The sequence below is a fragment of the Odontesthes bonariensis genome, chromosome 15 (assembly GCF_027942865.1).
Source record: "Odontesthes bonariensis isolate fOdoBon6 chromosome 15, fOdoBon6.hap1, whole genome shotgun sequence".
NCBI classification, from domain to species: Eukaryota; Metazoa; Chordata; class Actinopteri; order Atheriniformes; family Atherinopsidae; genus Odontesthes; species Odontesthes bonariensis.
The window spans coordinates 32,481,412-32,507,858 of NC_134520.1; the positions used below are offsets into that span (position 1 = coordinate 32,481,412).

The window sequence follows — 26,447 nt, forward strand, 5'->3', positions numbered from 1 at the left end:
ATTTCCCTTTGGATTAATAAAGTATCTATCTATATCTAAAAACACTCCTCTAAACATCCCCCATCAAGAAGTCCAGGTCGACAGAATGCGGTTATCTGAAAACTTTAATTTATTACATAGCAAAAGTAGCTCTCTTGTGCGGTTTGCTGTTGCCAAGAAGTCTGTAACACTATTCTGAGAACATTCATTGAGCTGGTAGTAACTACGATCAGCATTTACTCACCACTGCAGCACCACTCTGGACTCTGCACACCCAGAGAACACAAACCTGGAATATCAGCCTTCAGAAATAATCATCTTTTCTCTCAGAGAATATTAGTACGCCTCAGTGACTAAGTCACTTTAAAGTATTAAACTCCTAGGAGTTAGTTAAACAGTTACTAACTCCGACAACTGTAAGGCCATCAGCCGCGAGACCAACTTGGGGGGGGGAAATGTCCGCTAGAACACGAAAACAAGAGTGGTCCGAATCTCAAAAAGTACCTTTTCACGTGGAATCAGTCTGAAAAGTCTAATAAGCAAAGTGCTTCTTCAAAATGATACATATGATAAAAAGTGATGATTTTAGCAACATAAGGTGTTATAAAAACCGCGCCGCGCTTCGATGAGTTAACAGTAGAAAATAAAGTGAGTAACAAAACTGTTTCTGATCCGACTTTCACGTCCAGAGTCCTCCGACGGGGGTTCGATCCCAGCTGCCGTCAGAGGTGCGTGACGAAATAATCTGCAGGTTTCTGGTAGGCGTGTGCTGGCTGGTTGTGTGTCTGCATCTGCTGCTGCTGCTGCTGCTGCTGCTGCTGCTGCTGCTGCTGCTGCTGCTGCTGCTGCTGGATGATTTGCCGGACTTCCTCCTCCAGCTCCGGCGGGATGATGAGCTGGTCGTCCGGGTCCGGCTGGGCCGGAGCGTTGAAGTAGCCCCCCTGCTTCCTGACGGGGGCGTCCGCCGCCTCCTCGATGAGGTCCTGGTTCCGGCCCTGGCAGGCTACGGAGCCGTTAGCTCGGGCCCGGCGGCCCAGAGTCCCCGAGCGAGCCTCCCCGCCGAGGCAGGGGGAGGAGGGAGGGACGGGGGAGGCGGATGGGGAGGTGATGGCGAGAGTTAAAGGCTCGCTTCCAGATGTGAGCGGATGGTTAGCGCTTAGCGTGTTAGCGTGAGCGCAGCTGTGGCGGAGCAGACAGTGGACGTCGGCTTCCACCTCCACGCGGCTGCCGTTGGAGAACACGCCGGCGATGGGCTCCTCGTCCTCGCTGTCCAGCCCGTTGTCGGACAGCGCCCCGGAGAACTGCCTCTGGAAGCTGCCCCCCCCGCAGGCCGGTCTGCGCACGCCGGCTCGGCCTTGCGGGTTCAGGTGGGACGCGAGCGGCTCGGTTTGAGGCGGCGGCTCCTCGGAGGACGCCGTGGATCCGACCTCGCTGCTCATCTCGGACGTGCTGAACTCGCTGCTCAGCTCGCTGGCGGTGCCGGAGGAGGCCGGCGGCAGCGGTATCCCGCCGTCGCCGCCGGAGGAGTAGGGATGCGTGCTGGTGTGAGCGCCCGGGCCGGGGCTGGGCGGCGGCGGCGGCGGCTCGCAGAAGCAGCAGCAGTCCTCGGTGATGCTGAGCTGCACGACGACGGCGCTGAGGCTGTCGGAGCAGCCGTAGCTCTGAGCCAGCGTCACCAGCTTCTTGGCGGCGGCGAGGGCGTCCGGGACGTTCCTGACGGCCTCGATCGCCTCGCTCGGAGACAACAGGTCCCACAACCCCCGGCTGCCCAAAAGGAAGAACTCATCCTGCGGGGTTAGCGTCACCATGGAGACGTGGGGGCGGGGCGTCACAGAGGGACAGAGGAAGGAGTAACCCATAATTCTGGTGGAGTCTGTCACACCGCTGACTTTGTTATCCTGCAGAAGAAGAAGAAGAAGAAGAAGGAGGAGAGGGAAACAGTTTTCTCATGATTAGTTTTTTCTGATAATGATCAGTTCATCCATCACAGGGCGCGTTTAAGCACGTTTCACATCGGTTAACGACCCGTTTACAACAAGTCATAAAACATTTAAATTCATTTAAATTATTTTATTTGTTTCTCTTTATATTCTTTATGTATTTTTAATGCTTCTTCCACTCCCTGCTGCAATGCTTTTATTTTATGTAAAGCACTTTGAACTGTTTTGTACATGAAATGTTGCTATACAAATAAATTTGATTTGATTTTGATTTGATAAAAAGATGAACATTCATGCTTTCAAATATTTCAAACTTTTTTTGAGAGGAGTTTCATTTATCAAAGAGAGAAAATGTCTCTGGATACAATTTCTCAAATGTGAAGATTTCATTTGGCTTAAGTTTTGAATGATTTTTTTTCTTTAATATCTGATAAACAAAATTAAAAAAAAGCACTTAAATTTGATTCTGTTTGTTTTGTCCTACCAAGAGTCCAAAAGAAATTCTGTTCAAAGACCAGAAAACAGCAGCAAAGCCTCCCGTTTAAAAAGCTTAAAAGCAGAGAATTCCCCGTCCTGACGCGTGTCGTTACCTCGGTGATGATGGCGTTGTGCTGTCGGACCCTCTGGTACTCCGACTCCTCTTTGACGGTGTGGATGTCGGAGAGCGGCATAGCTCGGCCGTCTCTGCACAGCACGGCCTGACACCTGCCGACGTTGGCGGCCTTCAGAGTGAAGCAGCCGCCGTGCTCGCCGGCAGCCATCGGGTCGTGTCTGATGTGGCACAAAGCCGCCGAGCCGCCCATCCTCTGGCCCGCCGTGCCCAGTTTCCTGCAGCGGAGCGGCAGAGACATGCTGTGTGAGAGCGGGAGTGTGCGAGGCCGTGTTCCTCCTGAATCTGGGGTGGTGTTCAGGTGTGCGTTTACCTCTGCATGGTGAGGAAAGTGTTGGTCATGTAGTCCTCCTGCCTCTGGCCTCGGTGCAGCTCCTCTGCCAGCACGTCTCCCATGGTGCACTGCAGCAGGTAAGGCACCTCCACGTTCCTGTCTCCGTCAAAAACCCCGTACAGAGCTTCACGGATCCCGCAGAAGCTGTCCTGGGCCAGAGCCGCCACGCACAACCTGAGAACATCACCGATAAACCGTCAGAGAATTATTCACTGGAAAAAATCTAAATCTTACCAAGTATATTTTTCTCATTGAGTATCTCATTACACTTAATATCAGACACAACTGCCTAACAAGTACTATTTCAGCCAGATATAGGGACTTGTTTTAATACAATACATCTGGAATATCTTGTTAAGTGAAAAAGTCTTGAAAACATCTTGTTTTGTGTCGGATTTCATATGAAACAAGCTTTTTTCTTTCATTTGAAGAGGTTTTTAAGCTAATTTCCAGATCACTTTTAACTCAAAAGTCCCAAATATCACATCTTATTTCAATTTTATTGATTGTATTTGTTGTTTTTTACTTATTTTTGGAGGGGCATTTTTTTCAGATACAAATACGAGACGTTTTTGCTCGAAATAAGCAAATAAATCTGCCAATGGAACTAGTGAAAATCGGCTTGTCAAGATTTCTTGAAATAAGATGTGATATTTGGGACTTTTGAGTTAAAAGTGATCTTGAAATTAGCTTAAAAACCTCTTCAAATGTAAAAAAAAAAGCTTGTTTCATATGATATGTGACTCAAAACAATTTGTTTTCAAGACTTTTTCATTTAACAAGATATTCCAGATGTTTTGTCTTCAAACAAGTCCCTATATCTGGCTGAAATGGTGCTTGTTAGGCAGTTGTGTCTTATATTATGTGTAATGAGATATTTGACTAGAAATGAGACAAATCTACTTTGATTTTTTCCAGTGATAAAAGTGTCAGAGCGTGGGTGGAGAAAGACTGACTTGTTTTTGAATCCGGAGGCCTCGGTGTAGCCGTGACTCCACACAGCAGGGGCCCCGTGGCCTTCGCTCGCACACGGCGCCGAGGGAGACGGATCCACCCTGAAACAGCGGATGTTACTGCAGAGAGAAAGAGGAAAAACAAAGATCAGACGGCCGCCTCTTTTTCTTTGAAAGTTTCCACTGCGGCGTGTTTACGCTCGCGGTTCCTACTTGAGGAGTTCCAAGCTCTTGTGGTCCAGGTTGAGTCGAGGATTTCCTGTGAGGTCGAGCTCCTGGAGTTTGGGAGGAAGCGTCTCCGGCAGCGTCACCTCGGTCAGCTCGTTGCAGCTCAGGTCGACACACTGAGGACAGAGTGAGAGCTGAGAATCTCCAAGACTCACGATACTACACTTTCACTACAAATTACATCGAGACGGTTTCATTTTTCCTAAGATCTGACCCAAAAGAGATGAATCATTAAAAAAGGAAACAAAGCACCCAATAATAATCTGCTGGACAAGAAGGTGTGTGGATGTTTTACATGGATGAGTGAAGATTTACACTGGAAAAAATCCTAGTCTTACCAAGTATATTTGTCTCATTGAGTATCTCATTACACTTAATATAAGACACAACTGCCTAACAAGCACTATTTCAGCCAGATATAGGGACTTGTTTGAAGACAATACATCTGGAATATCTTGTTAAATGAAAAAGTCTTGAAAACAAATTGTTTTGAGTCACATATCATATGAAACAAGCTTTTTTTTTTACATTTGAAGAGGTTTTTAAGCTAATTTCAAGATCACTTTTATCTCAAAAGTCCTAAATATCACATCTTATTTCAAGAAATCTTGACAAGCCGATTTTCACTAGTTCCATTGGCAGATTTTTTTTGCTTATTTCAAGCAAAAACGTCTCGTATTTGTTGTTTTTTTTAACTTATTTTTGGAGGGGCTTTTTTCCAGTGTAGACCAAAGTTTAATAGTTTAGATCTCCTTCGTTTCCAACATAATGTTTGTAAATGTATGTTGTCGACGAGCATTCTCAGGCTCCGCTGGACCAGTACAGAAAAGCGTCTGCATAAATCTGACCGACCTTAATGTCCGGCAGCTGGAGGACCTCGGGGAAGGTGTTGATGCAGTTGGAGTGGGCGCACAGCGTGTGCAGGCGCTGACAGTTGAGGATGGTGGTGGGCACGGCCCGCAGTCTGTTGCCGCTCAGGTCCAGCTCCTCCAGCTGCTCCAGCCGAGCCAGCTTACTGCAGGATGAGGAGGGAGGTGCACAAAGTCAAGCTTGTGTTCAGAACGTGAAGAAATGCGAGGGAAATTAGTGGTTGTTTTGAAGCTCTGCGGTACAACACGTCCATTTTTTCCTCATTCGCTGCAGCACTTTATCAGGATTTTGTCGTTCTTCCTGTAATACTCGGATGCAACGTTCCCTCTAAGCTGCTCGCACATTTTCAGCGCACAAGAAAATCTATGCAGCGCATTAAATTAAATTCACCATAAACGTATTAATTAATATCTAACAGAGATGGGACCAAGTCACACATGTGCAAGTCCCAAGTCTTAGCTTTCAAGTCTCAAGTAAGTCTCAAGTCTTTGCTTTCAAGTCTCAAGTAAGTCTCAAGTCTTAGCTTCCGAGTCTCAAGTAAGTCCCAAGTCTTAGCTTTCGAGTGTCAAGTAAGTCCCAAGTCTTAGCTTTCAAGTCTCAAGTAAGTCTCAAGTCTTAGCTTTCAAGTGTCAAGTGAGTCCCAAGTCTTAGCTTTCGAGTCTCAAGTAAGTCCCAAGTCTTAGCTTTCAAGTCTCAAGTAAGTCTCAAGTCTTAGCTTTCGAGTCTCATGTAAGTCCCAAGTCTTAGCTTTCGAGTCTCAAGTAAGTCCCAAGTCTTAGCTTTCAAGTCTCAAGTAAGTCTCAAGTCTTAGCTTTCGAGTGTCAAGTGAGTCCCAAGTCTTAGCTTTCGAGTCTCAAGTAAGTCCCAAGTCTTTGCTTTCGAGTCTCAAGTAAGTCCCAAGTCTTAGCTTTCAAGTCTCAAGTAAGTCTCAAGTCTTAGCTTTCAAGTCTCAAGTAAGTCTCAAGTAAGTCCCAAGTATTAGCTTTCAAGTCTCAAGTAAGTCCCAAGTCTTTGCTTTCAAGTCTCAAGTAAGTCTCAAGTCTTAGCTTTCAAGTCTCAAGTAAGTCCCAAGTCTTAGCTTTCGAGTCTCAAGTAAGTCCCAAGTCTTTGCTTTCGAGTCTCAAGTAAGTCTCAAGTCTTAGCTTTCAAGTCTCAAGTAAGTCTCAAGTAAGTCCCAAGTCTTAGCTTTCGAGTCTCAAGTAAGTCCCAAGTCTTAGCTTTCAAGTCTCAAGTAAGTCTCAAGTAAGTCCCAAGTCTTAGCTTTCGAGTCTCAAGTAAGTCCCAAGTCTTAGCTTTCAAGTCTCAAGTAAGTCCCAAGTCTTAGCTTTCAAGTCTCAAGTAAGTCCCAAGTCTTTGCTTTCAAGTCTCAAGTAAGTCTCAAGTCTTAGCTTTCGAGTCTCAAGTAAGTCCCAAGTCTTAGCTTTCGAGTCTCAAGTCCCAAGTCTTAGCTTTCAAGTCTCAAGTAAGTCCCAAGTCTTAGCTTTCAAGTCTCAAGTAAGTCCCAAGTCTTAGCTTTCAAGTCTAAAGTAAGTCCCAAGTCTTAGCTTTCAAGTCTCAAGTAAGTCTCAAGTCTTTGCTTTCAAGTCTCAAGTAAGTCTCAAGTCTTAGCTTTCGAGTGTCAAGTGAGTCCCAAGTCTTAGCTTTCGAGTCTCAAGTAAGTCCCAAGTCTTTGCTTTTGAGTCTCAAGTAAGTCCCAAGTCTTTGCTTTCGAGTCTCAAGTAAGTCTCAAGTCTTAGCTTTCAAGTCTCAAGTAAGTCTCAAGTAAGTCCCAAGTCTTAGCTTTCGAGTCTCAAGTAAGTCCCAAGTCTTAGCTTTCAAGTCTCAAGTAAGTCTCAAGTAAGTCCCAAGTCTTAGCTTTCGAGTCTCAAGTAAGTCCCAAGTCTTAGCTTTCAAGTCTCAAGTAAGTCCCAAGTCTTAGCTTTCAAGTCTCAAGTAAGTCCCAAGTCTTTGCTTTCGAGTCTCAAGTAAGTCTCAAGTCTTAGCTTTCAAGTCTCAAGTAAGTCTCAAGTAAGTCCCAAGTCTTAGCTTTCGAGTCTCAAGTAAGTCCCAAGTCTTAGCTTTCAAGTCTCAAGTAAGTCTCAAGTAAGTCCCAAGTCTTAGCTTTCGAGTCTCAAGTAAGTCCCAAGTCTTAGCTTTCAAGTCTCAAGTAAGTCCCAAGTCTTAGCTTTCAAGTCTCAAGTAAGTCCCAAGTCTTTGCTTTCAAGTCTCAAGTAAGTCTCAAGTCTTAGCTTTCGAGTCTCAAGTAAGTCCCAAGTCTTAGCTTTCGAGTCTCAAGTCCCAAGTCTTAGCTTTCAAGTCTCAAGTAAGTCCCAAGTCTTAGCTTTCAAGTCTCAAGTAAGTCTCAAGTAAGTCCCAAGTCTTAGCTTTCGAGTCTCAAGTAAGTCCCAAGTCTTAGCTTTCAAGTCTCAAGTAAGTCCCAAGTCTTAGCTTTCAAGTCTCAAGTAAGTCCCAAGTCTTTGCTTTCAAGTCTCAAGTAAGTCTCAAGTCTTAGCTTTCGAGTCTCAAGTAAGTCCCAAGTCTTAGCTTTCGAGTCTCAAGTCCCAAGTCTTAGCTTTCAAGTCTCAAGTAAGTCCCAAGTCTTAGCTTTCAAGTCTCAAGTAAGTCCCAAGTCTTAGCTTTCAAGTCTAAAGTAAGTCCCAAGTCTTAGCTTTCAAGTCTCAAGTAAGTCTCAAGTCTTTGCTTTCAAGTCTCAAGTAAGTCTCAAGTCTTAGCTTTCGAGTGTCAAGTGAGTCCCAAGTCTTAGCTTTCGAGTCTCAAGTAAGTCCCAAGTCTTAGCTTTCAAGTCTCAAGTAAGTCTCAAGTCTTTGCTTTCAAGTCTCAAGTAAGTCTCAAGTCTTAGCTTTCGAGTGTCAAGTGAGTCCCAAGTCTTAGCTTTCGAGTCTCAAGTAAGTCCCAAGTCTTTGCTTTTGAGTCTCAAGTAAGTCCCAAGTCTTAGCTTTCAAGTCTCAAGTAAGTCTCAAGTCTTAGCTTTCAAGTCTCAAGTAAGTCTCAAGTAAGTCCCAAGTCTTAGCTTTCAAGTCTCAAGTAAGTCCCAAGTCTTTGCTTTCAAGTCTCAAGTAAGTCTCAAGTCTTTGCTTTCGAGTCACAAGTAAGTCCCAAGTCTTAGCTTTCAAGTCTCAAGTAAGTCTCAAGTCTTAGCTTTCGAGTCTCAAGTAAGTCCCAAGTCTTAGCTTTCAAGTCTCAAGTAAGTCTCAAGTCTTTGCTTTCGAGTCTCAAGTAAGTCCCAAGTCTTAGCTTTCAAGTCTCAAGTAAGTCCCAAGTCTTTGCTTTCAAGTCTCAAGTAAGTCTCAAGTCTTAGCTTTCGAGTCTCAAGTAAGTCCCAAGTCTTAGCTTTCGAGTCTCAAGTCCCAAGTCTTAGCTTTCAAGTCTCAAGTAAGTCCCAAGTCTTAGCTTTCAAGTCTCAAGTAAGTCCCAAGTCTTAGCTTTCAAGTCTAAAGTAAGTCCCAAGTCTTAGCTTTCAAGTCTCAAGTAAGTCTCAAGTCTTTGCTTTCAAGTCTCAAGTAAGTCTCAAGTCTTAGCTTTCGAGTGTCAAGTGAGTCCCAAGTCTTAGCTTTCGAGTCTCAAGTAAGTCCCAAGTCTTAGCTTTCAAGTCTCAAGTAAGTCTCAAGTCTTTGCTTTCAAGTCTCAAGTAAGTCTCAAGTCTTAGCTTTCGAGTGTCAAGTGAGTCCCAAGTCTTAGCTTTCGAGTCTCAAGTAAGTCCCAAGTCTTTGCTTTTGAGTCTCAAGTAAGTCCCAAGTCTTAGCTTTCAAGTCTCAAGTAAGTCTCAAGTCTTAGCTTTCAAGTCTCAAGTAAGTCTCAAGTAAGTCCCAAGTCTTAGCTTTCAAGTCTCAAGTAAGTCCCAAGTCTTTGCTTTCAAGTCTCAAGTAAGTCTCAAGTCTTTGCTTTCGAGTCACAAGTAAGTCCCAAGTCTTAGCTTTCAAGTCTCAAGTAAGTCTCAAGTCTTAGCTTTCGAGTCTCAAGTAAGTCCCAAGTCTTAGCTTTCAAGTCTCAAGTAAGTCTCAAGTCTTTGCTTTCGAGTCTCAAGTAAGTCCCAAGTCTTAGCTTTCAAGTCTCAAGTAAGTCTCAAGTCTTAGCTTTCAAGTCTCAAGTAAGTCTCAAGTAAGTCTCAAGTCTTTGCTTTCAAGTCTCAAGTAAGTCCCAAGTCTTAGCTTTCAAGTCTCAAGTAAGTCCCAAGTCTTAGCTTTTCTTGGGCAAGTCAAGTCACCTTATTATTTTACCTGCAGAATCTGATCTTAATAAAGTGAAAACACAAAGATATAAGTAACTGTCAGTAAACATCATTGGCCAATGTGTCCAACCTGTCCACCCCGTATCATATCAAGCTAACCTTAGCTAACTACCGACCAGGCTAACAGGATAATATTAGCTTCAATTTGACGAGCACTTACTGGTCAGAATGGATCTTCAAATGACGAACAAAGTTCAAAGTTATGCTAGATGCTTAACACTCAAGTCATTCAAGTCATTCAAGTCATCGTGTCTCAAGTCAAGTGCCGAGTCTTTAACTTCCAAGTCGAGTCTCAAGTCTTTTATTTTTTGTCAAGTCACAAGTCATCAAAACAGCAACTTGAGTCCCCATCTCTGACATCTAATACCAGACCTAATGTTTTTCTGTACCATTTTTCAATGTAACGCAGTGAGTGAAAGGTGTTCAGCCAATGATACGATACGGTTTACTTACGCTATGCAGCCAATCAGAGCATTGATAGTGCTTTCATATGTGCCCTGCCTATACGCGCCGTGCAGGTTAGCTAGCTTACAGTTAGTTAGGAGTTAAGAGACGCCCCTTATCATGACAAAACCAACGGGCAGCGCCAGCGACACATCCACTCACCAAGCCAAAGTAAAAAAGAAATGCGTTTCTTTTAGGATGGAATGGCTGTCTGAGTGCAAATAGAAGAACAAGCGGAGAAACTGGGTGAGATTTTTTTCTTTTTCGAGTGAGAAAGGTATACTCTGCAAAACATGCAGGCTGCAAGCATGACTCTCACATATAACATACTACACATCTCATTGAACAACAAGATTTTTGTCTTTTTCATTTTAAGTGGGCCAAATCGCTTATTTTAAAAGTAAACTAATGAAAATTGCTGCTGTGATTTGATTCTTTTAATAAGACATGTAACTTGCTATGATCCAATGTTCTGAACAGGTGTGATACTGGTGTGTGGCCACAGCGTGCACATCTGGTGTTGCTCACAGTGGTCCTCAGTGTGTTTGCCCAGACACATGAAAAAGTTAGAGGGAACATTGCTGGGATGTGTTTGTGCATTTCACCTGGCAGTGAAAGTCTGCAGCTGGTTGTAGGCGAGGTGGAGCACCCTGAGGTGGCTGTGTCCAGTCAGCAGGGGGGTACACTTGTCTGTCAGGCTGTTGTTGGTCACATAGAGCTCCTCCAGGTTGCTGGAGGCGTCCTCAGACAGGCTGGCTGCAGGGAGGTCCTCCAGTTTGTTGGCCGACACATTCAGGTACCGTAAGCTGTGATGTAATGCACACAGAAGAAAAAAACTTCAGAACTGAGAGGGATTTGTGAGGGAAGGTGTGAGGACCAATGAGGAGTAAAAGGAGTGCACCTCTGGGCTTTGATGAACAGGTTGTGTGGGAGCTCCGTCAGGTGGTTGTGTTGGAGGTCCAGAACTTCGAGCTGAGACCTCTCCAGCCTCTCAGCCAGCCGACACACATCGTTCCAGCCTGCCAGCAGCTTTCTCAGGCTCCCACTGGATAGCAGCCTACAGCACAAACACAGCCAGCTCAGTCTGTGCACTGTTAATCTGTCAGTGGAAACACACATCTGCATGCTGAACACCCTCTGCTTTTCACCGAGGTTCAGCAAGTTCACCGAACGTTCGAGCGACTTTTAACGCGTGGAGAGGGCTGAGAAATGCTTCAGCTGGAAGCTCGGATGTGTGCATGTCCATGCTGCTGCACTGGAAAAAATCTAAATCTTACCAAGTATATTTGTCTCATTGAGTATCTCATTACACTTGATATAAGACAACTACCTAACAAGTACTATTTCAGCCAGATATAGGGACTTGTTTTAATACAATACATCTGGAATATCTTGTTAAATGAAAAAGTCTTGAAAACATCTTGTTTTGAGTCGGATTTCACATGAAACAAGCTTTTTTTTTTTTTACATTTGAAGAGGTTTTTAAGCTAATTTCAAGATCACTTTAAACTCAAAAGTCCCAAATATCACATCTTATTTCAAGATATCTTGACAAGCCAATTTTCACTAGTTCCATTGGCAGATTTTTTTGTTTATTTCAAGCAAAAACATCTTGTATTTGTTGTTTTTCTTACTTATTTTTGGAGGGGCATTTTTTTCCAGTGTGAATGTGCAGATGAAAAGGTGAAACTCTTCTAAAAACTGATGACAACTCTCAGCTTATCCTCCGTCTAATCCCTCTAAGATTACCAATTATTACATCCTATGTGGAGTAGGAACCTCCAAAGTAACTCCCTTAAAGGACGGTTTGTTTACAACAACGTCTGGTACAGGAGTTCTATATTCTGTTGCTGCTGTAAATTCAAAGAACCAGTGAGGACGCAGATTGGATCCAATCATCCCTCCTCGCCTCTACAATGCCCTAAAAACTGGAAAAGGCCTGATTTTAGTGCAGAAACATGAGTTCCCCTTCTCTTTGTTGTTTCTGGAACTACTTTAAAGTCTTTTTTTGAGTCTTTTTTAATAGCTTCTGCCTCGGAGTGCGAGCTTTGTGAGATCCGTGAAATGCCTGTAAGGTGAAAACTACGTAACTTAAGTGTCTGCTGTTAAGCCACATCAGCTCTCCCACCATTAGTATCTGAAATGCAACCAAAGGAAAGCTCTGCTCACCCTACGGGCAGCTCAGTGACACAGTTGTGGTTGATGTCCAGCACCTCCAGCCTGCTGCTCTCACACACCCAGTCCGGGACGCACCCCAGCTTGTTCCTTTAAGGTAACAAGCACAGTCAGCATGCAGCTCGGAAGAAGAACACATTATAAACAGGACAATGACGTGTTTTTTCGTAGTTTTCATACCTGGACAGATCCAGTACAGTCAGATTCTCTGGGACCGGCTGCACGTCCAGCTGCCCCAGCTCTGCAAACACAAACACAAACACGTGTAAACGCAGAAAGTCCAGCTTCGTCAGTTTATCGTCATAAACGACACGTCATATGTGTCGGTACCGTTTCGTGCGGCGTGCAGGCTCTTGAGGGCGTGCCCGCTGACTCTGAGCAGGGACAGCGAGTTTCTGTCACAGCGGAGCAGCTCCAGCTTGCAGAGAGACCTGACGTCCAGCTCCTGCAGACCGGTGTCCCTCAGGTCCAGCTGGACGATGTGAAACAGCTGCTCTGTATCTGCCACCGTCACCGTCTGAAGCCGGTTCAGCCTGAGCAAGATGGACGCCACAGAGGAGAAATCAGAGAGGAAAGCATCCGAGTTACAACTGCACATATCAATTCATAAGATCATCAAGATTAGTTTGAAATATCACAAAACTGCCAAAAAATGTCACCAATAATAATTAAAAAAAACTCTGACAGATTACTTAAAAGATTCCCAAATAGCTTCACCTCTGAAGTGACATGAATAATTGAAAAAGTCCAGTTTCTACAGCTGCATATTTGAGCATTTACTCCACAGGTCACACACAAATCAACCTGGTGCAGTGACGCAGAGACAGAAAGAAGATTCTCCCTGCAGCATCTTGGGAAACATTAGATTTCAAGCGAGCTAGGTTCCAGTAAAACATGCTTGTGTGGATATTCTCACCTGAGATCTACGTAGCGAGCAGGCAGCCACTGCAGCCCAGCCAGATCCAGGACAGAGAGCTGGTTCCCTGCCAGACACAGTCTCTCCATGCCCCTGAGCTTCTCCAGGACGGGGGGGACGCAGCTGAAACAGTTGAAGGATAAACCGAGGTAGGTCAGACCCTCCAGGGAGCCCATCTCAGCAGGCAGCGAGCTCAGAAAGTTTCCATCCAGGAGGAGAGTCTGCAGGCTGGGCAGAACACGGCAACAGAGGGGAAAGAATTTAATGACAACTCGGGTCAATTTTCCAACTGTACACAGACAGTGTGAAAAAAACCTCCAAACAACCAAAACTATGAGGACCCCGAACTCTGAACAACACTTACTATGAACCGCTGAGCCCTGGCTGACCGCCTCCTTTAACAGAAAATAACTAAATAACTGTCTTCAAAAGACAGGTTAAGTGAATTTGTATGTGAGTTACTAATTATTCCAAACTAGTAAAGCTTGTAAAAAAAAAAAAAAAAAAAAAAAGTAAATAAAAACTTTATTTGTATTTCACTTGCATGTTACAAAGTGCTTAACATATCAGCAGATTTAAAAAGAAACGAGGGGACAGACACACAGATTTGGCAGTAATAGAATATATATCAGACTATACCAAAGGTCCTCTGGAAAAGCTCAGTTTTAAGGAGGGATTTAAAGATCTCAAGGACAGCTAGAAGAGCACCATCTGTGGATCTCAGTGCTCGGGAGACCACATACCAGGTCAATCAGTCTGATATGTACTTTAGGGGAAGGCCCCAGAGTAGATAACAGAGGGAGCCCTGACTAATACCAGAGTATAATGAAGTACACTAATCGAGGCGAGAGCAGACAAAAGCATGCATAAGTTTTTGTAAGTCTGCAGTTGAAAGAAAATTACCTGATTTTAGCGATTTTTAAGCTGTAAAAAAACAAGACTGAACTAAGTCTTTGACGTGAACATCAAAACTAAAGTTGGGCTCACATATTACTCCTAGATTTCTAGCAGTTTGGGTGATATTATGTGAAAGATAGAGAAGAAGAGAGTTTGGGGGACCAAAGAAAGAAAATGACTAAATGAGGTAGCATGTAAACAGAGAACAGAAAGGGGTCCAAGGACTGAGCCCTGTGGTACACCACAACTGGACTGAGCCACTGAGGAGGTATAATTATTCAAGTTCTGTTAGAGAGATATGAGCACAATGAGCTAAGAGAGCAGCCATCAGCAGTGTTTTTAGATAAGAAACCATGTCTGTATCATGGTGTATTTCTTTGTCTCATACTATGCTTTCAAGCCTTTACATGGATGATGTAAACACAAATTAAACGCTCTGCTGATCAGTATTTTGTGCGCGTTACAAACTAAAAAGGAAAACTTGTGAATGCTGTGATCATAGTTAATACTAGCTGCTAAACAGCCGACACACTATCAGCACAAATAAAGTGACATAAGATAAAACTGCAGGTGCATTTATGATGCGCTCAGATGCATTGAAGTCATCGTGACTGAGCATCTGACTCCACCATACAGGGGCGGCGTCAGCATGACTCTGCACTGTGGGCACCTGGATAAAAACCTCCGCATTGTCAGGACACAAGTCTGGAACGCAGCCAGTTTCTCATCTAATACAGAGAGATAATAATAATCTGACCGAGGTCAGCGAGGACACATTCTGCTCTCAGCCGAATACTGGAAAAGTGATCATTGCCATTATCATCATTAATCCCTGCAGGGCCGCCATTTTCCTTAAGCCCACTTACTTTTGCATAGTTCCCACTTCCACCGGCAGGCAGGAGAGACGGTTTCCAGAGAGGTTGAGCTCCGTGAGCGAGGCGATGTCGCACAAGGCCAGAGGAAACTCAGACAGAGCGTTATTGGACAGACTGAGGCTTCTCAGCTTACAGAACCTAAGAGGACAGAAAGAGGCGCTCAGTTTGAGTGAGAGTGACAGAGGGAGGGACGGGGAGGAAGAGGGCAGACAAAGACGGACACTGATATTCATCTCTGGGCTATAATCAGATCCTGGCAGCAACAAAACAAACACGGCGAAAAACTTTTCTAAATTACAACAACACCTCTTTGGTAAACAAGGAAAACTGGCGGATTATAAACAGCGCACAGCTGCAACAATGCAGGTGGGAGGCCGAGTGAGAACCGCGCTCAACTCTTCCAGTTCACAGCGCGGTCAGGGTGAAAGGCTGACCACGTCCTTCCAAGGGAAAGTCACAGAGCCACCGCAGGAAAAACACTGCCTGGGAGGCGTGTGTTTATGCAGAAACAATGGCAGTGTATACACAGTATATACGTGTGCGTTTCCATCGTGGAGCTGTCGGGCTTTCTTTACGAGGCCGAGGCTGTGTGAAAAACGAAGAGACTGAAAAACATCTCGTCGGATGAACCACTGCTTATCTTTTAGCCGAGTCAGAGTACATATTGTCTTTGGATAACGGTGCTGCGAGTTAAGCGAGTGCAGCCTCTTTAACTTTATCTGACAACAGCCGACCGCGCAGGGGACCCCCACACGAGACCCTCAGATCTCCAGAGGAGTCGGCGTCTGTGCAAATACCTTCAGCTGAATTCGGTTTTGCACTAAACAAAGCGTCTGAGGACATATTGTGCTCGGCAGCTGTCAACACAAACTGCAGAGTGACGCCAGCAGCTCGACTCGCAGGCAGTCCCACATTTGTGTCAAGTCCAAACAATCGCACGCATATTTTACCGTTAGTATGACAGCGTTAGGAAACTGTTAATCAGCTCGTGGCACAGACTGACGTTTCATAAACCACATCCACGCTGTGTCTGCTCGGTCTGAGATGTGAGTACAACCACAGCGAACTGTCAGAAAAACAACAAAACTCGTGCTTCACAGTTTTTTTTTTTCCATCCGATCTAAAAATATGTGGAAAATGTTTCTAAATGGAGCCACTCGGCTCTTTTTTTGGGTTGTAAAACACCACTTTGGGACGTCACAACACAATGACATCAGCAACTCGTTCGGGGAAACTGACCTGGAGAAGCCTTCTGCCTCAGAGGTCGGGTGATGTCAATTCTCTCATCATCCCGCGCTCTCGTTTAATCATTCAAAGCGCACGACCGCCCACAAACGCACGTCATCTGTAATTTGATCAGAGCCGCTTCCTCTTTTAGCTACCTGAGACGGTTAAAACCACAGAGGGGCAAGACCACAACCAGGAAAACACGGCAGATTCCCCCTCCAACATAGAGAGGTGGGTGATGGTGCGTGTGACGGAGTCTCACCTGGTGAGGGCTGGGACGCCTCTCTGAGGGGACATGAAGTTGTTTTTGAGGTTGAGGTGGGTGAGGTCCTGGCTGTAGAACAGCTGAGCGGGCAGCTCCTCCAGGCTGCAGCACGACAGGTCGACCGAGTTCACCCTCTGAGAGGCGACCTGACACACGGGACGACACAAAGAGCGATTAGACCTCTGACAGCCGATCCACGTCGGCCCCGTTTAAAAACAGTCGGGACTCCTGAGCGAACACTACGGCTTTTATAACCTTCAAAAACACGTCAACACAACACACTGATGCACTGGAAAAAATGCCCCTCCAAAAATAAGTAAGAAAAACAACAAATACAGTACAAGACGTTTTTTGCTTGAAATAAGCAAAAAAAATCTGCCAATGGAACTAGTAAAAATCGGCTTGACAAGATTTAAGATTTCTTTGGGACTTTTGAGATAAAAGTGATCTTGAAATTAGCTTATTAACCTCTTTAAATGTAAAAAAAAAAGCTTGTTTCATATGAAATCAGACTCAAAACAATTTGTTTTCAAGACTTTTTCATTTAACAGGATATTCCAGATGTATCGTCTTCAAACAAGTCCCTATATCTGGCTGAAATAGTGCTTGTTAGGCAATTGTCTTATATTAAGTGTAATGAGATATTTCGACTAGAAATGAGACAAATAGAAGACTTTGACTTTTTTCCAGTGTAGACTAAGCTAGAAGATGTCAGTAGTCTTTAGAGTCTTGTGGCTTGAGCCCACACTATAGCACACTCTGTAGTCATGCTATCCCTCATTGAAATCCTATGTCTTAATTTTATTCTGTTACTAAAACCTTCTTATTATTATTTTGGTCCAGTCGGGTGGGTGGGTGTTCTGTGTGTTTAAAAAAAAGAAAAAAGAAAAAGATAAATCTTATGTAACCTTACCGATACGTCATTGTCACTAATCTTGTTTTTTTTTCTCAATAAAAAGATTTAAAAAACCAAAACAAACAACAACAAAAAACACGTCAACAATACAGTTAAATCTCTCTCTGCTGTTAAAATGCTTTTGGTATAAGAAAGTAACGATCTTTAAGCTGAAACAGGATATACTTTGTCTTATTGGCACATTTTAACCGCAGTAAAAACATCACTTTCTGTCTGTTGCTCACATAATGAAAAGTTCAATTCAGATGCATTTGATAAAATAAAGAGTCTCTGTTCTGTAATAAGCTCTAAACTGAAAGACAAACTTCATATCCGAAGCAGCAGAACTATAAATATTAAGCGTTATATTAGGAGTGCAACCATTTTGACACATTTTGTGCTTTTGTGCCTAAACTGGAACACCAGAAGAGAGAAGGAGCAAACAGAGGCACTGTGGGGACTCTTCTGAATCGGTGTCAGGTCAGTGAGCAGCTTACAGGTACTCTCACCCATTTAGTATCATTTCATTTTGCACAATGTGAGATCCTTCAGATTCTCCTGGGACAGCACAGAGCCTAAGTTCTGATGAGGTGATCTCATGTTGATGCGGCTGGAATGCGACACAGAGGAGGGACACGGAAACCTTCAATGTGGGCTTCAATTTTGTGGTCAAAAACTAGTTCATGACCACAAAATTTAAACGCGGAACAATCGTACAACACTGCACGACAGGAAGAAAGCGCCTCATCAGCCAGAAGGAGCCGCCGTCCATGATTTACAAGTTCAGGTGAATTCAGTGTACAATGTGGGCAAATTATTCAACTTAAATCAGCATGCAAGTACACGTTTACTGTAAATGATCATTAAAAGACAATTTACAGGAATAAAAATGTGTGTAAGATTCAAATATTCATTCATTCATTCATTCATTCATTTGTTTGGTATTTCTGTGAATAAAGGGGATCACCAGACTGGAGCATTTGTTGGTAGAATAGATGTAATTATTACAGGAAGTGAAAATTAATTTAAATGTTCATATGATTCGATACGATACGATTTGATACAATTCTTTTCAATAACGATACGATTCAATTCAATACGATACGATTCGATACACTTACGTCATTTTCTGGGGGGAAAAAAGGGACAGTGTGATTTGACATGAATCGTCGCTGATTGGACTGGTGGTCCGACCTTTGAACCGGAAGGACAACACCGCCAGACAAACAGAAACAAACGAACATGTCATAAATGTGAGAGCTGTGCACTTTATACAACATTTTTATGAACTTATTTATCACTGTTTTGTATAATGTGATCCCCCTGGCATTGTATTGTATTACCTTAATGTTCTGCGTTTTCACTAACTGTAACGTTGGACTTTTCAATAAAGTTTGCTTTAAAAAAATAAAATAAAATTTTTAAAAACAAACAAAAAAAACTAAATTAAATTTAAAAAAACACAAAAATTAATTCAATTATAAAAAATAAAATAATTAAATTTAAATTTTTTTTTTAAATAAAACGATACTCGCGACTGAAAAATCGATACTTAATCGGGAAACGAAATATCGATATACATCGCAGTATCGATAAAGTTGCTCAGCCCTAATTGGAACCCGACTGTAGCTTGAAGAGGAACATTAAACACTGAGGACGGCTCCTGATACGAGCCCCAAAGCTGCAGTCTGTACCTTGGAGGCCATCCTGTGCCAGCGGAGGTGCTCAGGGTACGAGTCGTAGCTGATGTAGTAGGTCTGACTCTGAGGACCCGCAGAGCTCAAAGCCAGACAGTGGCTGTGCCTTTTCACCTCCTCCACCTGCAGACAGAAAGACATCTGAGTTTCCACCTTTTATTTTTCAATTTTCTGTCTGTTAGAGATGGCTCATACAGGTCTACATCTATTATTTATATTCAGAGAATATAAACCCAGCAGAGCTCTTAGATCCAAGGACTCAGGTCAGCTGGTCCAGTCCAGAGTCCAGACTAAACATGAAGAAGCAGCTTTTAGCTGTTATGCTGCAAACAAGTGGAACAAACTGCCAGTGGAGATTAAACTTTCACCAAATGGAGACATTTTTAAATCCAGGTTAAAAACATTTCTGTTCTCATGTGTCTATGTATGAAATCTGCACGATATCTTTCAATTTATCTTTATATTCTTTTTAATGCGTCTTCTACTCCCTGCTGCAATGCTTTTATTTCATGTGAAGCACTTTGAATTGTTTTGTACATGAAATGTGCTATACAAATAAATTTGATTTGATTACTGCTGGTTAAAGAGTTCGAGGCAGAAAACATTCAGCCCAAATTTCACTGGAGGCCTGAAGCAAAGCTGGAAGTAAGGAGGCTTTCCTCTGGTTTTAACGTTAAAGATGAAGCCAGCTCGCGGCGTACCTTTCCTCCGATGAGGGGGAGGATGTGCATCTTGCCGGTGTGGGCGTGCTTCACAGACGAGACGATGAGGCAGGTTCCGCTCAGTGTGACCTGACGCTTCGACCAGCGGTTCACCGGCAGCGCCAGCTTCCCTTTGCGCACGTTGAACACGCCGGAGAGCTGCACGCGCTCAGATCCCCCCACGCTGCGAGGCTTACCTGTGAGAGGGGGGGGAAACAGATTATCATTTCATTATTCGTGTGCGTTTTATGATGGACTTGAGGGGCGACGGACGGATTTATTTTTAGCTCTGTGGGACTTTGTGAATCGACTCCGTCTCCATGGGTTTCTCTTTCAGAAAGTGAGAGCCGTGTGGTTATGTAAGTGAGCTGTATCCTGTTGGCTGCCAGAGCGAGCACTCATTCAGGCGTGATTTGTTACATTATTAACCCCTCGCTAACACAAAATTAACTGCAGTTCAGTCACAGGCCAGAAAACGCTCCTGCTGCGTTTCCCCCGGTCCTCCTCGCTGCCCCGTGGCTTCAAATTACTCTGAACTCGCAGTCACTGCGTGTTCTCCACTAAAACTGTCAGACCGCATCCACCAAAGGGAGCCACATGAAGAGTCTGAACCACAAAGAGGCCTGAAATCAGATTAGCTCGTTACCCAACGTCTTACAACACCAGCACCTTCATCCTGCAGTCGCTTCCACACAACTTCACTTTGTGTTTGCCCCAGGAGGGGGCAGCCCCAGTGGGACCCCTTCAAACAACTTAACTGCTTTTTTTTTGTCAAGTTATTAGAAAAGATTTGGGCTGAAAGTCAAATCCAAATGTAGGCCGAGTCACTTTTTGGGTTTAGGTTTCTCTTGTTATGTAAAATAACGTTCATATTTCTCAAAATAAGGCAGTCGGGTTAAAACAGTCGGGATAAAAGAGTCTTAAAACAAGTTAAAGTTAGTATGAGTAGTAGGAGAAGTATGCGGTTTCGAACACAGCCATTGAGCCATGAGATGCGCAGTTTGAAGCCCTTAAAACACTTGCAATTTTAATTTAGATTTTCTTTTTATTTAATTTATCTCTAGATGTTTTAAGTTGAAATTTCAGGCCAGTGAAGCACTTTAAGCACCAACACTTTTTCAGTAAGTTTCAGTAAGTAGTTAGTAAGTTAAGTTCAGTAAGTTTGTAGAATTGTGCTTCAAATAAAAAAAACTTTGTTTTGACCAGATTGCTAGTTAATCATTTATAAGTCAATATTGCCTATATGGATAAAATATATAAATGAACCTGTAAAACTGTGGTGTTAAATGCAATGCGGTTGAAAATTTGGGTGCACCTAACTTTTGTGTGCCTAAGTTAGGCGCACCAGTACAACCAGTGCAAAAAGTTAGAATCCTCTGAACCAGATTATTCCGACAGTTATATTCTTACGAAGCTAGTTTTTGAGGTGTTGAGTCATTTCCTGTTATTCAGCTAATTGATGAATATATCAGCCATTTAGAAACTTAACTCTACTCACAATGATGACCCAAAATTGTCCCAATCCAGACTACAGCTATGTTTGGCCTTCCTGTTTGGGTCCTGTTTGAAATAGACTCCCTACATCTAATTCCTGTCATTTTTTTAAAACTATGTTTAAATCTTGAAATGTTAATCCCAATAAGAGCAGGTGTCATCCTTTCAACTCTTTCCACCAAACAACTTTTCAGTGAGCCGTCCTTTTTTGCTTAAAATCACTTTGGGAGGCGGCCATCTACAGTTTGAGAGCTTTTTTACCGCTCATTTTAAGATCTGCCCACATGAAAGCTTCTTTTCCGAGCGCTTTGTGAACCCTCGGTGTTGTTAGCCACGCTGCTGTGAGCAACAACTCTGACCATGCAAATACGTGGACAAAAATGGTCTTGAAACCAAGATTTGCTGATTAAAGGACAACGTTTAGTCTTCTCAAAGTAACTAAAATGATGTAGTTTCTTTCAGCGGTCCAAACCCCAGTTCTGACATATGTTTGACAGAAGCATTACGACCGACTTCATCCTGTTTTAGTTTACACCAGAGATGCTCATTATGCGGCTCCTCAAGCTCTAATTGGCGGCTCGCACTCGCATAGTAGCTTATAATATGGTAACAATAACAATACATTTTTTTCAAATAACATACAGCGAATACTGCGCAGTATTAAGTATTTTTATTAAGTTTGCGTTTTTGTAGTATTAAGTATTTTTATTAAGTATTAATGAAGGCTTAATGGTGTTTCCTAAAGGGGGCACACTGTTAAACCTGGCAACGCAGCCCGCTTAAACCACCTCACACTTGACCGCAGAGCACGCTAGCTCCTTTAGCCAGCGCGAGATGCAGGCACAATAGATCGGTTTTTAATTAAAAAAGGGCAAAAACCAGCACAAAAACCATGCCCATCCTGAATGTCTCATTATGATTACAACAACAAACTACAAATACAACATGAAGAAAGTCGAGCACATGCACGCCAGCTTCAGCTCATCCCAGTATTAAGGTAAATGTGGTCTGAATTGAAAATGTATTGACTGTGTTTCTTTTTTATTGGGATGTTTTATATGTAGAAATGCATATTTGCAGAAGGGGACTTTAGTATGTTGTCGTAAAAGTGGCTCTTCCCTTGATTTTGCTGCCAATGTGGCTCTTGTGAAAAAAATAGTGAGTATCTCTGGTTTACACAATAAAGTGGAATGTGTATTGTCGACACCCGTCCTTCCCTGGGCGGCGCAGGCGAGGCGCAGAGAGTAACACATGCCCTTTCCTTCCGTCTGCTTCTCTGAATGGGTAACATCCTGTTTCGTGGAGCAGCTGATGGTCACGCCCTGCTCATTCTTCAACTAAAACCCTCTCGTGAATCCTGTTCCAACACGCACGTGTGTCCTTAAAGGCAGCGAGCGTCTGACATTGTGCTGCAAGGCGGCGACCTCTGGGTGCTGCAGTTCCAGGACGACGACTGTCTGGAAGAGACCCGAACCACTGAGGAGGTGAAATCCGAGTTCCACTTTTCTCTCGCTGTCAGCACACTGCGAGTCTGGGTGATGCAGAGAACGTGTCCACGTGGCAGCGCGCCTTTCTGCCGGTTGGATTTCTGCTGCGTCAAACTCCTTTGGCGAGACACCAACAATATCAAAGAACCCGTGTCGTACACACCGAGAGATCTTTGTTGTGAATTTATGGGGAATTTTAACCACACAGGCTTTAGAAAACATTCGTAGGAAGCGATGAACTGGATGTCACCTCGTGTAATCGCAGCATTTGTCCTCACGCCCGTCACATGAACCAGCCTCTCCCTGCTCGTTTCATGGCCGGATGTTTGCTCTGCGCCACGCTTTGTTCCTCTGCGTTTTTACCCTGAGAGTCAAGCCTGCTTAGAGTAAATATAAATGTGTCTTATGGTTAATCTGTTGATGCATAAAATAAAAAACAACAAGAAAAAAAGTCTTAAAAACACATCTGTGAAGCCCAGCTGAGTTGTTTTAAACTGGATTGAGAATGTGTGTAAAATGCTTTAATTTTTAGCATAAATCTAAGCCGAGTGTTTAGCTCCCAACTCTTTACCCCCCCCCCATCCCACCCCTGTCTTTGCTGATGGGGTACAAAACAAGGTCAAAAACAATATCCAGTTGTACTAATCCCGTAAGAGATCATGGGTGTTTTTCCATCCTCTTAAAACTGCTCGTCAGCAAAACAGGATCACTATCGATAACAACAACAGCTGTTTTTAAGAGGAGAAACTGAATCTATGAAGCCTCGGGATTGGGCTGAAAGAGCTCACCTGTTAGCTCCCGACGTGTCGTCTTACTGGCCTCCGCGCAGAGGGGCTGGAGAGGGTTTTTACGGGCACAACACAGGGCATTGTGCATGCATGACAATTGAAAACACTCGTTTAACACTCCGACTGACCAAATACAATGACAGCACTCACGGCCCGCTGAGAATGGACGAACAGTGACTGAGCAGAGACGAGCCAAGCTCTGCTGAAGTGGGCCTGCAACAGCTTGTGGCTCTCAGTGAAGCTAAGAATTGTGAGGAATTTAGTCAGAAATCTGTAAACCTTAAAGACACATCTGCAGCTCCGGTATAGCTTTTAACTGGACTTCCCAAAAAGAGCATTAAACATCTGCAGCTCATCCAGAACGCTGCTGCTGGAGTTTTAACCCGGACTAAGAGATCTGAACACATTTAAAATCTTTACTCTGGCTTCCAGTCAGTCACAGAATAGATTTTAAAAGCCTGCTGATGGTTTACAATCTGTGATCTGTTCAGAGAATATAAAGCCAGCAGAGCTCTGAGATCCAAGGACTCAGGTCAGCTGGTCCAGTCCAGAGTCCAGACTAAACATGGAGAAGCAGCATTTAGCTGTTATGCTGCAAACAAGTGGAACAAACTGCCAGTGGAGATTAAACTTTCACCAAATGGAGACATTTTTAAATCCAGGTTAAAGACATTTCTGTTCTTGTGTGCATGAAATCTGCACGATATCTTTGAACTTATCTGCTTGTTTTTAATCATTTAAATTATTTTATTTGTTTCTCTTTATATTCTTTGATGTATTTTTAATGCTTCTTCCACTCCCTGCTGCAATGCTTTTATTTTATCTGAAGCACTTTGAATTGTTTTGTACATGAAATGTGCTACAAATAAATTTGATTTGTGAACTTTTTTTTACAAAGTACTCACCAAAGTAGAAGCGTATCAGGCAGCCGATTTCTGGATTCATTCCCTCCTCCTGCACCCTCCACGCATCTTCAAAGCCCAGATTAGTGAGGTACTTGTATAAGATCTGTAGAGGCCGCTCATCGTCTCCCAGCCGCCGCACGGCTCCCCCGTGCAGCTGGATGAAGAGAGCCGGGGTGGGAATGGGATTGATGGGCTCGGGCCGCTCTCTGCCGCCCCCGGGGACCTCCGGGTCAGGCTGGGCTGCTGCTTGGCTGGTCAGGGGCCGAGCCAGAGAGCTGCTGGAGCACTTAGAGGGAGGTTTGATTAATGTTGGGGTATCTGTAGCATCACCGGCTCCGGCTTCACTGTCGTCACCCGGCCTTCTGTCTTGGCTGGGAGCCCTGCTGGTGTCTGAGGGTGGCAGGTGCGATTGCTGGTCTGCAGCAGCGTTGTCGGGCGAATGACTTGGGGAGGAGGCGAGCTCCACTTCATCCGAGGAGCTCTCGAACAGGTCAGGGTCCTCTGTGGCACTGTCGCAGTTCACACTCTGAACTGAGGAGTCGGTACCCAAACCCGGCCCGTCGCTGAGGGAGTCTCTGTGCTCCGTGCTTCTGGGTCCACCTGGGCTGAAGTCCTCACAGGTGCTGCTCTCCATGTCTGAGCCAGAGTACACCCCGTAACAGTCTGCCACGCTCAGGCTCAAATCCACGCCAATGTCATTCAGATAGATCTCAGACGAAGAGTTACTAGCAGTTTTGTCATCGTGCAGCAGGTTGGAAGGCAGTCTAGCATCAGGGTAACATTGTTTTGTGTGTTCAGCCCCCTCTGAGCTGTCATCAAGACATTTAATGTCATCAGAATGTCCATTAATATCTTTACTAAGACCATTTAAGTCGGTTACAGCATTAGTTTTGTAGTTTATTCTCAGCACAGCCCCCGCTTTACTCCCCTCCAGCTTGTCAGCCACCTCTCTAGCAGCGGTGTCCACGGTGCACAGCACGGGTCGCGGGTAGGAGGGCGTGAGCCAGTCGTGAACATGAATGCAGCCCCGTCGGAGGTCCGATCTCACCCACGATTTATCAGAGGCCTGAAGCTGCTTGGACTGCCTCTGCCGGAGGAAGGTCTTTCTGTCCAGGCTGAGAGTGCTCAGCGGGGAAGCCGAGGGAGCGGGGCCGGCCGAGGACTCAGCGGAGGACGCCCCGGGCGAGCCGCCGGTGCTCGGCGGAGCCCCCAGAGACAGGTTCCTCTTGTGCCTGTGCCGCCTCCTGCTCAGCAAAGAGTTGACCGAAGTGGAGCTGCTGCTGACGGCGGGCATGTTCATAGTTTTCACCGCACCGCCGATCGCGTTGGCAACTTGGTTTTGATAGATCCCGTTCCTTATCGCAATCTGGAGCAGGGAGGTGGCTGCGAGCCCCTTGTTGCCGAAGAGTTTCGCCTCCGCGCCGCCGCCCTCATCCTCCCCGATGGAGGGTCTCTTTCCAGCGGGCAGCGGCGATAATCCACTCGGCTTCACGGAGTTACCGTCACCGCTAAAGTCAAGTATACCCTGCGGTGTTGACGAAGTCGAGAGCGCTCCGGGCTCGTTTTCCTTCACACTTTCCATCCTGTACAGCCCGCAGGTGAACGCTAGCCTGCGTTAGCTTAGCCGTTAGCTTCGGTCTAGTAAAAACTCGTTAGTTTCTCCCGGTAAATGTTTATGGTTCCAGGTTAGCTTAGCTTAGCATGCTACGGGTACTGCGCAGTTCTTCCCTGGAAGAGTTATCCTGCTACATCATCCCATTCCATTGGACGCCCGTTAGCTCTCTAACGGGAGCTAACCGGCTTGGTCGGTGTGTAAAGAAGAACGGGTTTTCTAGCTGGTCGCCATAGAAGCTAATGTGCGAGAAGGCGCGACTGTAACGCCCGAAGAAGAGAGACTGAACGGTCAACGGTACACTGTGGACACAGGGCGGGGTCTCATTGGATATGAATTATGACACATTCATGAGCTACCAGAATGCTCGGGATTTTCTCGCGTAATCACATGACTGGCTCTTTCACGGGACTTTACGGGGAAAGTACCGATGAGTCTTACGTCGCTTGTTTTGTTTTGGGGGGATTACGAAAACAACTCTGTATCCCTTCATGAAACATTACGTCATAAATGGCGTATGGCTTTCTGAAGTCTGTTTACAGTCAAAAACAAAGTGCCGACTTTACGGTTATTTTCTTAAAACGCGTTTAAATTCTACGATTTTAAACGGTTTAGTGAACGCAACATATCCTGCAGTTACAGTACTTGATTGTTAGTCTATTTACAATCTTTACAGGCAGTGGCGGTCCGACACTGATTTACGCGCCGGGCGAAACCCGGTGGTGGCGCCCCCAACCCCCCCCCCCCCCCCCCCCCTTAATAATTTTTTTATTACTTTTAATATTATTTTTTATCATTTTCCAAATGGCCCTGTTCAAAGTCGCCTAGACATATCCATACAGAAAAGGGTGTATAATCTCATATTTTGACATACAGATATTAAATATGGAGTACAAACATTTCTAGGACCTGTTGGCACTGTTTGAG

General features: G+C 44.5%; 1 protein-coding gene across 1 annotated transcript; it reads right to left on the reverse strand.

Moving 5' to 3' along the window:
• Positions 1–86: 86 nt before the first annotated feature.
• LOC142400792 (PH domain leucine-rich repeat-containing protein phosphatase 1-like) lies at positions 87–25,826 on the reverse strand. Its single transcript, XM_075486004.1, has 17 exons — positions 23,909–25,826; positions 19,235–19,431; positions 18,531–18,656; positions 15,939–16,087; positions 14,441–14,587; positions 12,678–12,905; positions 12,092–12,294; positions 11,942–12,002; positions 11,756–11,851; positions 10,488–10,643; positions 10,192–10,392; positions 4,897–5,059; positions 4,030–4,160; positions 3,820–3,936; positions 2,843–3,037; positions 2,510–2,747; positions 87–1,877 (listed from the first exon to the last, which is right to left on the reverse strand). Exons 1-17 carry the CDS (start codon positions 25,488–25,490, stop codon positions 702–704), a joined length of 5,166 nt encoding a protein of 1,721 aa, XP_075342119.1. The 5' UTR covers positions 25,491–25,826; the 3' UTR covers positions 87–701.
• Between the last annotated feature and the right edge of the window lie 621 nt (positions 25,827–26,447).

What these genes read in the sequence shown, in the direction of transcription:
- LOC142400792 (XM_075486004.1), bottom strand. Translation starts at nt 25,490, where the DNA reads ATGGAAAGTGTGAAGGAAAACGAGCCCGGAGCGCTCTCGACTTCGTCA. An exon ending in GGCGTCCCAGCCCTCACCAG is followed by an intron (nt 14,588 to 15,938) that starts GTGAGACTCCGT and finishes CTGTCCTCTTAG; the next exon opens with GTTCTGTAAGCTGAGAAGCC. An exon ending in CCTGCACGCCGCACGAAACG is followed by an intron (nt 12,003 to 12,091) that starts GTACCGACACAT and finishes TTGTGTTTGCAG; the next exon opens with AGCTGGGGCAGCTGGACGTG.